This window comes from Mastomys coucha, unplaced genomic scaffold, assembly GCF_008632895.1.
Source record: "Mastomys coucha isolate ucsf_1 unplaced genomic scaffold, UCSF_Mcou_1 pScaffold21, whole genome shotgun sequence".
Taxonomy (NCBI): Eukaryota; Metazoa; Chordata; class Mammalia; order Rodentia; family Muridae; genus Mastomys; species Mastomys coucha.
This window is the reverse complement of record NW_022196904.1, coordinates 102,763,407-102,776,774: the sequence shown is the minus strand read 5'-3', so window position 1 is coordinate 102,776,774 and position 13,368 is coordinate 102,763,407. Positions and strand designations below refer to the sequence as shown.

General features: G+C 42.6%; 1 protein-coding gene across 1 annotated transcript in view; it reads right to left on the bottom strand.

Annotated features, from left to right (window-relative positions):
* Positions 1 to 13,368, bottom strand: part of Spon1 (spondin 1) — a 283,458-nt gene that overhangs the window by 163,433 nt on the left and 106,657 nt on the right. Inside the window, exon 4 of the mRNA XM_031387957.1 lies at positions 682 to 755. Within this exon, the coding sequence (XP_031243817.1) occupies positions 682 to 755 (74 nt within the window). The remainder of the gene's footprint in view (positions 1 to 681; positions 756 to 13,368) is intronic.

Here is a 13,368-nt window from a genome sequence, read left to right as displayed (position 1 = left end):
TAGGCTGTGCAACAGAAGCAGATCTAAGCTAGGCCTAATCTGAGCCCAGGCCCTTTCTGTAAACACCCAGTCTACTTTATTAGAATGTTCCAGTCCCAGGCATGGCTGTAGCTCAGTGCTAAAGTGCTTAGATAGCATGCACAAGGCACCAAATTTGATTCCTAGCACCAGAAAAAAAGAATATTTATTAGAATGTTTCAATCTAAGGAAAGGGCGTTTATGAACTTGCAGTCTGAGGACCAGAGCCTTGGATGTGGTAAAATCACAAGGTTTTTTTTTTTGAGAAAATCCCCCATATTACTCAGATACCATGCAAGTTCTGGAGGGTGGTTATTCCAGAGAGCCACCGTAGGCTTTTTAAAGGTACACAACTGTGCATTCCTTAATTAAGTCCTGTGAATTATTCCAAGGAACCTCTTCAGAATAATCACTGTTTCACAAAAATAAGAAGACAGCACCAATATAAGGTACATTATCTCCTACCCAGGGAATCAAGCCGAGTAATTAGAGCTTAAGGCGGATCCAATTATCCATAGCACACAGCCAGATTAAAAATCAGAGCTACGTGAGGAGGCAGAGCCCAGGGGAACTCAGAAAGACCCATTGCCTGAATTCCTGCAGCCATGCTTAACCTGAAAGAGCCCTCCCTTACCTCCCCCTCCCCCATCTGCATGTTCTTACCCTGTTCACACAGCTTCTTGGTCAGGGAGCCCTCGTCTTGAAAATAAATAATGCGTTTCTGTACAATGCTGGCCCTGTGGGGAAAGAAGACATCAACACAGTGGTGAGAGGGGCAGGCTTAGAGGGACAGTCAAACAGTTCTTGCTTAGACACCCATGTTTGGTGGCTCTGTGGCTTCTGTCTCTTCATCCATGAACAGACAAGCAAAACCTGTCCCATGGTGTCACCCTGAGAACTCTCAGGAAATGTATGTCAGCAGCCTAGCACGTGCCTATAAAAACCATCCTCTCTCCACCAGATGCTGGATCACTACTGATGGCACTGCTATCGAAGTCAGAACATAAACCAAAGACATTTTCAGCTTCTTTTCTCAATGGCTCATTTTCCTTTCCTCTTCTTATTAAATGATGGAGGCCATTTATAGATCTACCACATTCAGATTTCAGAAGCATGTCAAATCCTTTTCCTGAAGGGAAAAAGAGGAATCTAAAACTATTTTTTGATTTGTTCTAAAAATGTCATTCTATATCATTTCTGAAAGTCTAGACAAAACCATCTCCTACACTCTGAACAAAGGCAACGTCAGCTGTGGTCTCTCTCTCTTAAACACGTCAAACGTGGGCTCTTAGAATTTAGAATGCATATTTTGAGGTTGCAAACAACTTAGCTTTGGTCAGCACATATTTCCTCTTCCTTTGGGACAGAACAGACATGCAGTTTCTCCCTTAACTCACTCCCTTGTTTATTTTCCATTGGCCTTGAGAAGGATGGATCCTGAAACCCAGTGTTCCAGCAATTTAAGAGTCTACGACACTTAAAATTGAGCCGGTGCCGATAAATCTCGAGCCATTTCTATTGATTTTCTTCAGCAATGCTACTCAATCAAAAGGTAATTTTCACTTCGATTCACCCTATTTAACAGATAAAGGCATCCCTGACTCCATTAGAGCTGACCACACTGAATAACTGTTTGACTCCCATGATTCCAGACCTAGGAACTGGCCCACGTTCTCTATGGGGATCTGTACTGAATAGAGACAATTTCCCCAATGGTCTGGGCAAAGGCCAAGATGACTTTCCAAAGAAATGTCTATGCTACGTCCAGTCTTGCACAAAAGAATACAATTCAGGCCAGCTTTACAGATGTTTTTTTTACAGTCTTTCCCCACCCAAGAGAGACAAGATGTTGAAATAAGTACATGAAATATACTTCCCGTCTATACAAAATGACTTTGATCATTTTATCTGTTCTCTTGACCATTAAGGGGGGAAGTTCCCTCAGGCCAAGAGAATTATAGCCATCCCTACCTCAAATCCAAACAGCAAAGCCTCTTGTTCATACTTGTCAGGGTGCCTCTCGCCTGTGCCTGAGGGACCCCTGCAGGAGTGCAGACCTCCTAAGAAGGGCCTAAGATCCACAGTTCTGGTTCAGTGGAAGGCTCCCTCCTCACGCCAACCATGGAAACTTCCTTCCTTTTGTCTTCTTATAGTATTTATGGGCCACATTTTCAACAAAATGATAGCCAGAGGGCATGTTTAGTGGCTGGCACTGAGGAGGGCACCAGGGCCATTATGAACAATAGGGATGGGGCCACTCAGCTCATTCCTAAAGTTCATATCACAGGAGGGGGAAGCATAAAATAATCAAACCCACAGCTAACCGTGATTGAGTGCTACCATGGAAACATCTACAGAGTGTAGAAGAGAGAGATCTGACCAAGCTGGGAAATGCTTCCCTGAGAAAGAATAGCTCAGCTGAGATTGGAAGAGCAGGCACTAACTAGGCAATTAGAAGAGAGAAGAAAAGGAGAGGGCATTGTTTACAAAGTCATTGAGGCAAGAGGAGGACATGGGCTTGCTGGAGGATGCATAAGTAGAAAGTCAAGGAAATGATGTGAGGGGAGTGGGAAGGTAAATAGTCCAACACCATGTGACGCAGGGCCCACTGAGAAATGGCCTTTCACTCAAAATTTGATGGATGTCTTTGGGGAGCATGCCCCAGGACGGAGATAACCAGATCTGCTCTTTCAAAAGAGTACTTGGGCCAATATGTGACAAAAGCTTGGTGTGTCATGTGGTATAGACGTCCCATGCAAATCAAGCTTTATTTCAATAACGTACTCTCACAATAAATATTTGAGAATGACTGGACTGCAGGGATATTAGTTTTTCTGCTGGCTAGTTTTATGCCAACTTGATACAAGTAGAGTCATTTTGGAAGAGGGAACCTAAATTGAGAAAATGCCTCCAACAGACTGGCCTGCAGGACAAGCTTCATAGGGCATTTTCTTGATTGATAAGGGGGGAAGTTCACCCCGGGTCTAGTGGTCTTGCAGGCTATAAGAAGAGGCAGGCTGAGCAAGCCATGAGGAGCATGCCAGTAATTTCTCCATGCCTCTGCATCAGTTCCTGCCTCCAAGTTCCTGCTCTGACTCCCTTTCATGACTGACTGAGCTACACGATGAAATAAACTCTTTCCTCCCCAAGTTGCTTTTGGTCATAATGTCCTATCATGGCAATAGAAAACCTAACTGAGACAGATTCTTCTCTTATTGCTTAGGCAAAATACCTGACAAAGAACACCTTAAAGGAAGAATGAATGGTCTGTGCAGGTCACAGTTCGAGGGAACACAGTTCATCATGACAGGCGTCACAGAAGGTAAGGCATGGAGACACAGGGCTCTGCTCAGGCAGAAGCACAGCAGCCACATGCTTGCACCTCAATGGGTCAGGAAGCAAGGCAGGGCTATGAACCTCAAGCCTGCCCTCCAAAGACCCATATCATGGAAGAAGGTTCCACCTCCAAGGTGTTCCATGACCTCCCAATACAATACCCTAGCTGAAGGTTCAAACATATGAGCTTAAAGGGGATATTTTACGTCCCAACTACACCAGGATGATAAACTAACATGGTGTGGAAAGCTTTTTACAGCCCTCCTGAAACACCCTCATCCTCATCTGTCACCACTGCATGGCAAGCTCCCCGGGCTCCAGAATTCTGACGTTATTCCATCTTAGTTAAATACCCATAATCAACCTTTGCAAGCACCTGCAAGGAATGCCCTGTATGCTTTTCAATTTCCTGTGAAGAAGACAATGGTAAAATCTATTACTTCAAAGCACGGGCATAAACAGCACTTACCCCTAACTATAGAAAAATACGACTGTGAAAATTTATAGAGACCACAAGTGGAAGCTGTATATTTCCTATAAGCTCTCCAGGTTTTTCACCTCTTGAGACTATATAAAACACAAGCTCTCTCACTTTCTTTAAAAAACAAAACAAAACAATCTTTATCTTAAACAAAACAAAACACAGGAACGGAGAGCTGTCTCAGCAGCTTAGAGCACTTGCTGTACTTTCAGAGAACCCAAGGTTAGACCACAGACCCATGTCAAGCAGGTCACAAGCACCTGTAATTCTCTCTCCAGGGTACTTGGTAGACTCTTCCAGCCTCCAAGGCACAGCCTCCACTCTGCACCACACACACACACACACACACACACACACACATACACACACACATACACACAGAGGTATGCACACACATGCACATGCTCATGCACACACATGTACATACTCATGCACACACATGCATACTCACACACAAATAAAATAAAGTTTAAAACCCACCATTACCACCAGTAACAAAATATAATCTGGGAGCTGGGATATAGCTCAGAACAGAGCCCTTGTTTAGCATGCATGAGACTCCCTCTCCTTGTCACCACCTAGTTACAGAAGTAAATAAGTAAAACAAACATGGGCTTAAAAGCCAAAACACGCGATCAGGGCCAGGGGATGGCTCAGAAGCTAAGAGCACTCACTGTTCTTTCAGAAGACCCAGGTTCAGTTGTCAGCACCCACATGGTGGCTCACAAAGCCTTGGTAACTCCAGTTACAGGGTATCTGATGCTGTCTTCTGGCCTCTGAAGCTTCGGGAATGAAAGTGGTACATACCGGCAAAACACTCATATGCATAAATAATAACAAAAAATATAATTGTCTTTGTCATATCTGTACCCTTGGTCATGCACCAGTCTGTATTTAGGATTATATATGTGTGTGTGTATACACATATATATATACATATATATATGTATACATGTATATACATATACATGTATACATATGTGTATGTGTGTGTGTATACATATACACACATACACATGTGGTCTTACTATATAAAAATATAAAATATATACAATATATGTAAGACTATATATATTATATGTATTGTGTATATATTTGTATATAGTCTTACCATATGTTATGCTATGCTGTGTATACATGTATATTTCATATTACTTACATTTAATATTTCAATTTTCCCATTTGACATGTTTGGGATTGATGTATCTTTTAATACAGGCATTTTCAGATACTAGAAATAGAGTGTGTGTGCCACTAACTCTCCTATAATTAAGCATGTCAGTGTTCTGTAGCAAAATGTCAGTTCATTGCAACAGAAGGGTAAGTTAAAACTACAAATACCTAGGTATTAATTTAGTATGAAAGGTTCTTGGTTTCTGCAGGATTTGAGATAAAACTGTGTTTGTTCTTCTCTTATCTTACAGGTAAGACTCATGAAGATATAGGAGGTCTGGGCTAAAGCTGTCCCCATCTGTCTCTGAAGTCCTTGATCTTATGGCACCTTTAAATTAAGGAGAAGGTACATGTATATGTATGTACATATATGTGTATGAAATATATATATATATAAATATATATATATATATATATATACATGTATATATGTATGTATGTATATATACAACTATAAAATGTTATCCCCTAATAGATTTTCCTTGAATTCATTTCAACATCTTCTGGTGTACTCTGTGGAGAGCTGAGACCACAGTGGTTCTTCAGAGCTGTGATTGCCTGAAGAAGGCCATGCAAGGGCTGGCTATGGCTAGGCCTCTGTATCATGCCCTTTGGGTTTCAAACCCAGTGGTGATCAAGTAGGGACCCACGTTTTGTTTCTCATCTAGTGCGTGGGATCTGGCTTCACCTCTTTCCAGGACCCTCACTCCAAGTCTTTCCAATTCCATGCTCACAGGCTCTCTCTGCTAGCCTCCTGGTATAGCAATACAGGGTGGGTATACACACATACACACACACACACACACACACATGCATACACGCACACGCACACACACATTTCAGTACGCAGTTCATACCCAACCAGGATGTTCCTCTTTTCAGGTTGATTCCCTGACTGAGCACCTTTCCTAGGCGAGCGAGAGATCTTGGGATACTCCAGGCACAACACTTACTACCCATGGAGCGACTGCTTGTTTTTTTCCTGATCTCTGTGCTGCATCACAAACTTCTTGAGAGCTGGGACTAAAAATCATGATAGATTTTGCCATTGTTTCAGTATTAGGATTCAGCAAAAGGAAACAGTCTGTGGAGAAGAGTGTTGGAGACTAACGGGCTATGGGATGTGAGGGCAATCTCGTCTAGTGGGTGTTGGATATAGGGACCTGTAACTTGGCAGAGGTCTGAGGGGATCTGAGGGTGCTTGGGGGCACTGGACCTAGGACAGCACTACAGGATTTGGATGGTTGGTGTAACCCTGGAGAGTCCAGAGGAGCCAGGATCGATTGCTGAGGAAGACAAACATTCCCACATGCAGTGTGTTTGCAGGGACCAAGTCCTTGATCCTCTTACTTGGAGAAATTGTTTCACTTTATCCCTCATTTGGTCAGCTCCTAAGAGAATTTTATATTCTGAGAAATTGCATTTTTTACTTTGAGACAATTCCCATCAAAAGTATAAAATTCAGCTGAGGCTTATAAATCATATTATGGTTCAGAAAAATAATAGTTTTACAAGATGAGAAAGCTGTTAGTAAGAACTCCCTTAGCATTTCAAAATGACAAATTTTCTCCATTCTGTGTTGCAATTTGGCAGTCAGGTTGCATCCCATTTATATACTGAATGCTCGCTTATCAGGAGAGAGCGTGTTAAAGAAATCTAAATTAAATTTCTCTGTGTGCTAGCATTTCAGACTTTTGGGTATGGAAGTCCTAAGTAATTTACCGATCATTTCCAAACTTTTCTTTTAAAACTGTAGTGAACATTTCCTGGAACATCAATCCCAATCCCCTAAGTGTTTGATTGTCTTCTGTCTAAAGGGCTTATTCATTTGATATTCTCTTTCCTTGGGGTATCTGCCTACTGAGGTAAGGTTAGAATTTGCCATGATGTGGGTTTGCTGTCTGGTGTTGAAAAGAGCTGACAGAGAAAGATCTCAGAAACTGATGGACTTGGGAAATAACAGACTATTGAAACAACTTTAAAATATATACCTTGGGGGCTGGCAAGATGGCTCAGCAGGTAAGAGCACTGACTGTTCTTCCAAAGCTCCTGAGTTCAAATCCCAGCAACCACATGGTGGCTCACAACCACCAAAAATGAGATGCATCTAAAGACAGCTACAATGTACTTATTTATACTAATTAATAAATCTTTGGGCCTGAGTGAGCAGAGACTAAGCAAGAGGGAGCAGAGGTCCTAAATTAAATTCCCAACAGCCATATGAAGGCTCACAACCATCTGTACAGCTACAGTGTACTTATATACATAAAATAAATAAATCTTTTGAAGAAAAATATATATACCTGGTCCCTCTGTGGCTTGTTCATTGCCATGTACAGACAATCTCTGGAAGGTCCTACTGCAGTGCGTTGCAATCAGTAACTAGTCAGTAATGGTAGCCATTGTTCCTGCTGTTGTTAAATAGCCGACTCTTGACAAAATTCTTGGCCCATGCTTAATAGGGAATCCCTAGTACTATGCTTGCTATTAAGCCTCGTTCTGCTGTGGAGGGAGGGGCCTGAGGGAGCTCCCTCCTGAGCTGCTTCAGAGAGATAACAGGTGGCCAAATGAGACTTGGGCTTTTTTTTCTCTCCAGATGGTGTTTGCCAACCTCCTCCCCAATTCCAGTAAATTTTCTTTTACTGGACATTTCTTGGAATACTTTATAAAATTTCTCTGTGATCTCAGGGCTGTTTTCCATGGAGGTGGTCCAGTGTATAGTCAGCAAAATTTATTTCATTTTACCAGTAAAGGAGCAATTTTGGAAAGACCAAGGAGTTGAGTATGGAGCCACTGTGGAGGTAGCATGAGCCATGTTGGGGCTGCTGCATTGTCTTACTTCACAAAGACACCCAGTGTTAACTTGATTGTGGCCTCACTTTCCGGGGTCTGGGCTCATGCCATTGTGTAGACTCTTATCAGCCTTTTAGTTAACTTCAGAGCTTCCTGGAGTTAGCATATATTCTGGAAGCCCACGATAGTGCATTTAGGGGAGAAGAAAGTGAACACATAGTTTCAAGGCCCTATCTGTAAGAAGACAAGAATTACATGACTGCCAAATGGTAAAGTCACAATCCCCGCTTAGGGAGGTTACAGAGAATAGATTCAGACAGAGACTAGCATAGCATGCTGATTTGGTTTTTGGTGACACATAAACTAGGGTCACTCAGGAAAACAGAACTGCAGTGGGGAGAAAAAGCCTCAGTCAGATTGACTTGTAGGCAAGTGGGGTGGTAGCGGGGGCCATGTTCTTGATTAATGATTAATATGAAAAGGCCCAACCCACTGTGGGTGGAGTCACCCCTGTCAGGTGGCCCTGGGTTTTTATATGAGATCTAACTGAGCAAACTGGAGGGAGCAAGCCAGTAAGCAGCATTCTTCTGGGTTCCTGCCTTGAGTTCCTTCTCCAGTTCTTCTCCTTATCAGGGTGAACTGTGACCTGGAAGTATAAGATGAATTTAACTCTTTCTCTCTAAGATGCTCTTAGTCGTGGTATTTTGTCACAGCAATAGAAGAGCAAACCAGAAAAGGGAACAAGAGTTTAAAGGCTGTGCTTGATCATGATGGGGAAGACACGGCAGCAGGAGTATGCAGTGGCCAGCCACACTGTGTCATAGGCAGAAATCCAAGAACAAATAGAGAGTAGGGCCAGCTATCAAAATTTAAGGGCCTCCGGGGATTTACTTCTTCCAGTGAGGTTCCACTGTCTAAAGGTTCCACTGCACTCCAGAATAGTTCCACTGCTGGGGACTAAGCATCTAGGAGGCCCTGAGTGTTTATGATAACTACTATGGGATGATTACAGATTAGTTATCATTCATTCATAAAACATCTACTGGGAGCAGGCAGATGGATTCTTGGTCCTTGTATTGGTAGACAGCTATTGGACTAGATGGACCAAAGCCTGTAAGCCATTCTAGTAAATGCACCCCTCTATATACTTATATGTGTATATATAGATATAGGTAGATAGGTATTCTTTCAGTTATGTTCCTCTGAAGAACGTTGACTAAATAGTTCTAGAGAAAACAGAAGTATGAAGATGAATTCTAAGTATCTGGAATAGGCTTTCCAATCTGCCAACTCCTACAGTTACTGAAGCCTCTCTTAGAAGCTTGGAGAGTGCTGAAAGTTCATGGTGTAAATTATTTTACAAACCTAAGGAGACAAATGCATTGTGTTATTCTGATTCACCAAGTGTAAGAGGCAAGGAATTTGGTTACTCTGTATATAAAATTTTTTGACAGTTTGTGGAAAAATAAGGAAAATGGTTGATGCTGGTTGGTTGCTCCTAGCATCTCTGTATAAACTGGCAAAGAAAAGAATGGGTTCCATGATAAACATTAACTAAATTCTAGCATCTCAGCATGCAGTGAAGGATAACAATGAGCTCAAGTGGTAAAACTGGCTGGCTCCAGGCATGCGAAAGTAGTCTAAAGGTTCCTAAGTGTGCTCTGGAAGAGACGTTCCTCTCCAGGAGCTCCAGGAGCTCAAGCTGAGGTAACCCAACCCAAACTCTCATTATAAGCTTGGCTGACTTACAGTGAAAACTCAAGCCTCTGCCTTGTATGGTGTCAGTGTTGAAGGACATCAATTGGTAAAGAATGGGATCCTGTAACTTTGGATGGAGATGTGTGGGAGGACCCTATTGAAGCTGAGAACTTTGAACCCACAAATTATCACAGGTTTATCTCACCTGAGGAAGTAGTGTTTCCACCCTTAAGAAGATGTGCTCATACTCCATCCCCTGAAAGATTGTCTTTCCCACCTTTGACTGAGGAAATTAGTTCTTCATGTCTGCTAAACCAGCAATGATCTTCTTTAAAGGAAATGACAGGTAAGACAATACTAATGTCCTTCAGGGCCCACCAATAGTCACCTCTAGACCTATAATCAGACTTAAAGCTAAGCAGAGGGGAGGTAGAAAGTGTAGTCTATGAAGAGATACACCCATTACATACTAAAGAGCTGACTGAGTTTGCTAATTCATTCAAGCAGAAGTCTGGAGAATATATATTGGAATAGATTTTAAGGGTGTGAGATGGCAGAAGGAACATGAAATTGGATTAGGCTGGGTTTATTGATTTGGGTCCTCTGAGTAGAGATTCTAGGCTTAATTTGGAAGCTTAGGAAGTTACAGAAAAGGGGCTAGAGGGTCAAAAGTTTAAATGGTTGGCTGAAGGATTTGTAAAAGATGGCCGGCAAACTGAAAATGAGTTATAGATGCCTGATATCCCTTAGCTTAGTGTTGATGAAGGATTTTTAAGGCTCATTTAAACTGTAATTCTAGACTGGATACTCTGCATAAAACCTAATCCTCTACAATGGGAAGGCCCAGAAGCCATGCCCTTCACTAATCCTATAAGATGCAAAATGGTAAGAGGCACAGGAGCACATCTGAAGGGCTTGGTTGTCACCTTTTTCCTTGTACCAGACCTTAGGGTTGGAGACACTGATGCTCAGTCGGATGAATGAAATGCAATGGGTTTAATTGGACCCCAAAGTAGCACGGGCCAGGTGGTAGCACTGAATTGCCAAAGGTGACTGTAGTTATCATAATGGGCAGTACAGACAAAGCAATTTCCATAATAGCCTAACCTATAATGGGCAGCAGAGGCAATGAGGTTTTCATGGTGGCATGACTCATATGGATCTTTGCTACTGGCTAATAGATAAGAAGCCTACTGCATTTTTGTTGGATCTGTATAAGCAGGAAAATTCCCAAGGAAATGAAAGAAAGGCTACATTGGCTAGTGGCAAAGAGAATGTCAGCCTGTGAGCCAATTCCAGACTGGAGCCAGTTTGCAGACTCTGAACCCCTTGAATGAAGGGACAGCCAGGATGCCCCAAGGAAGGACCTTGATACAATACTTAAAAGTTTTTCTGTTAGCCTTTTTCCAGTTCTTTCTTAGGCAAACCTCTGGCCTTTTACAAGGATAACTGTACAGTAAAGGGCAGGAAACAATCAGACTTTCCGCAGTCTATTGGATCTGGGTTCTGAATTGACCCTGATTCCAGAAGACCCCCAAGAGTCATTGTGGATCTCCAGTAACAGTAGGGGCTTCTGGAGGCAAGGTGATTAATGGAGTTTTGGCTGAATTCTGACTCGTAGTAAGCCCAGTGGTTCCCAGAACTCACCCTGTGGTTATTTCTTCATTCCTAGAATATATAGTTGAGATAGATATAGGTACAAGTTGGCAGAATTCTCACATTGGTCCCCTGATCTATAGAGTAAGGGCTATTTTGGTTGGTAAGGCTAAATGGAAGTCTTGGAAAATAGTGAATTAAAAACACTATCACCTCCCTAGAGGAACTGTAGAGATTAGCTCCACTGTCAAGGACTTGAACTCTTCTATCTGGCCAGTATAGAAGATAGGCAGATGTAGAGAATGACATTGACCACTAACAACTCCATCAAGTGCTGACCCAACTTCAGCTACTGCATCAGATGTGGTCTCCTCACTTGAGAGCAGAATCTCCTGGTACATGGTATGCAGCTATTGATCTAGCAAATGCCTTTTTTTTTTTCTCAATACCTGGCAATAAGGACCACCAAAAGCAACTTGCTTTCAGTTGGCAAGGCCAGTAGTATAACTTCACAGTTTTACCAAAAGGGTATATTAGCTCTCCAACCCTGTGCCATAACTTAGAAGAGATCTTCATTGTCAGTCTTTTCCATAAAACATCACATTGGTGCACTACATTATGCTGACTGGACCAAGTGAGCAGGATGTAGCAGCCACTTTGGACTTGGTAACACATATGCTTATCAGACAATGGGAGATAAGTTCAACCAGATTTCAAGAGCCTTCTACCTCAGTGAAATTCTTAGAAGTCCAGTGATGTGGGACATACAGAGATACTTCCTCTAAGGTGGAGGATAAGTTATTGTACCTGTCCCCTCCCACCACCAGCAAAGCAGCAAAATATTTAGTGGGTCGATTTGGATTCTGTAGACAGCACATTCCTCACTTGGGTGTGTTGTTCTGGCCTATATACCAAGTGACTCTGAATGATTTTAGCTTTGTGTTGGGCCTGGAATGGGAAAAGGCTCTTCAATAGGACCAGGCTGCTGTGTAGGCTGCTCTACACTTGGGTGGTATGATCCAGAAGACCCAATGGTATTTAAGGTGTCAGTGGTAGATAGAGATGCTATTTGGAACCTTTGGCAGGCTGCTATAGGTGAATCACAGAAGAGATCTATGATATTTTAGAGTAAGGCTCTACCATCATCTGCAGATGACTATTCTCTCTTTCAGAGGCAGCTCTTGGTCTGCAAATGGGCCTTTGTGGAAACTGAACATTTGGCAATGGGCTGCCAAGATAACATGTGACCTGAGCTGCCTATTATGAGCTAAATATTATCTGACCCATGAAGTTATAAAGTAAGACATGCATAGCAGCAAACCATCATCAAATGGAAGTGGTATATATGCGACTGGGTACAAGCAGATCCAAAGAGGTTGCCCAAATGCCTATGGTTTCTACTCCTGTTAGTAATACCGTCTGGTACCATGCTGTGGTAGTGCACACCTTTAATTCCAGCACTTAGAAGGCAGAGGCAGGCAGCTCTCTGGGAGTTAAAGGACAATCTGGTCTATAGAGTGAGTTCCAGGGCATTCAGGGATACACAAAAACAAACCTCTCTCAAACAAACAAACAAACATAAACAAACACCCCCCCAAACACACCCCGCCCAAAAAAATCCAAAACCAAAACGACAAGAACAACAAAAGGTCTGCCGCCAAGCATGCACATCCAGCCCCATGGGACATGCCTTGTGATTGGCTGACTGAGGAAGAGAAGACTAGGGCCTGGTTTACTGATGGTTCTATACACTGTTCAGGCACCACCCAGAAGTGAACAGCTGCTGCATTACACTGTGTGATGACCAGGGAAGGGAAATCTTCACAGTGGGCAGCACTTTGGACAGTACTCATGGTCATATATTTTGTTTGAAAGGAGAAATGACCAGGTACATAATTGCTCACAAATTCATAGGCTGTCACCAATGGATTGGCTGGGTGGTCAGGCACTTGGAAGGAGCATGATTGGAAAATGGATGAGAAGGACCCATTGGGGAAGAAGTATGTGGCTAAATCTCTCCAAATTAGCAAAGGACGTAAAGACACTTGAGTCTCATGTAAACGCTCATCAAAAGATGACTTTAGCTGAGGAGGAGTCCAATAATCAAGTAGATAGGACAACCCATTCTATGGACAGCCAGCCTCTTTCCTCAGACACCCTGTCATTACACAGTGGGCCTATGAAAATGTGGTCAAGGTGGTAGAAGTGGATGTCTTAGTCAGGGTTTCTATTCCTGCACAAACATCATGACCAAGAAGCAAGTTGGGGAGGAA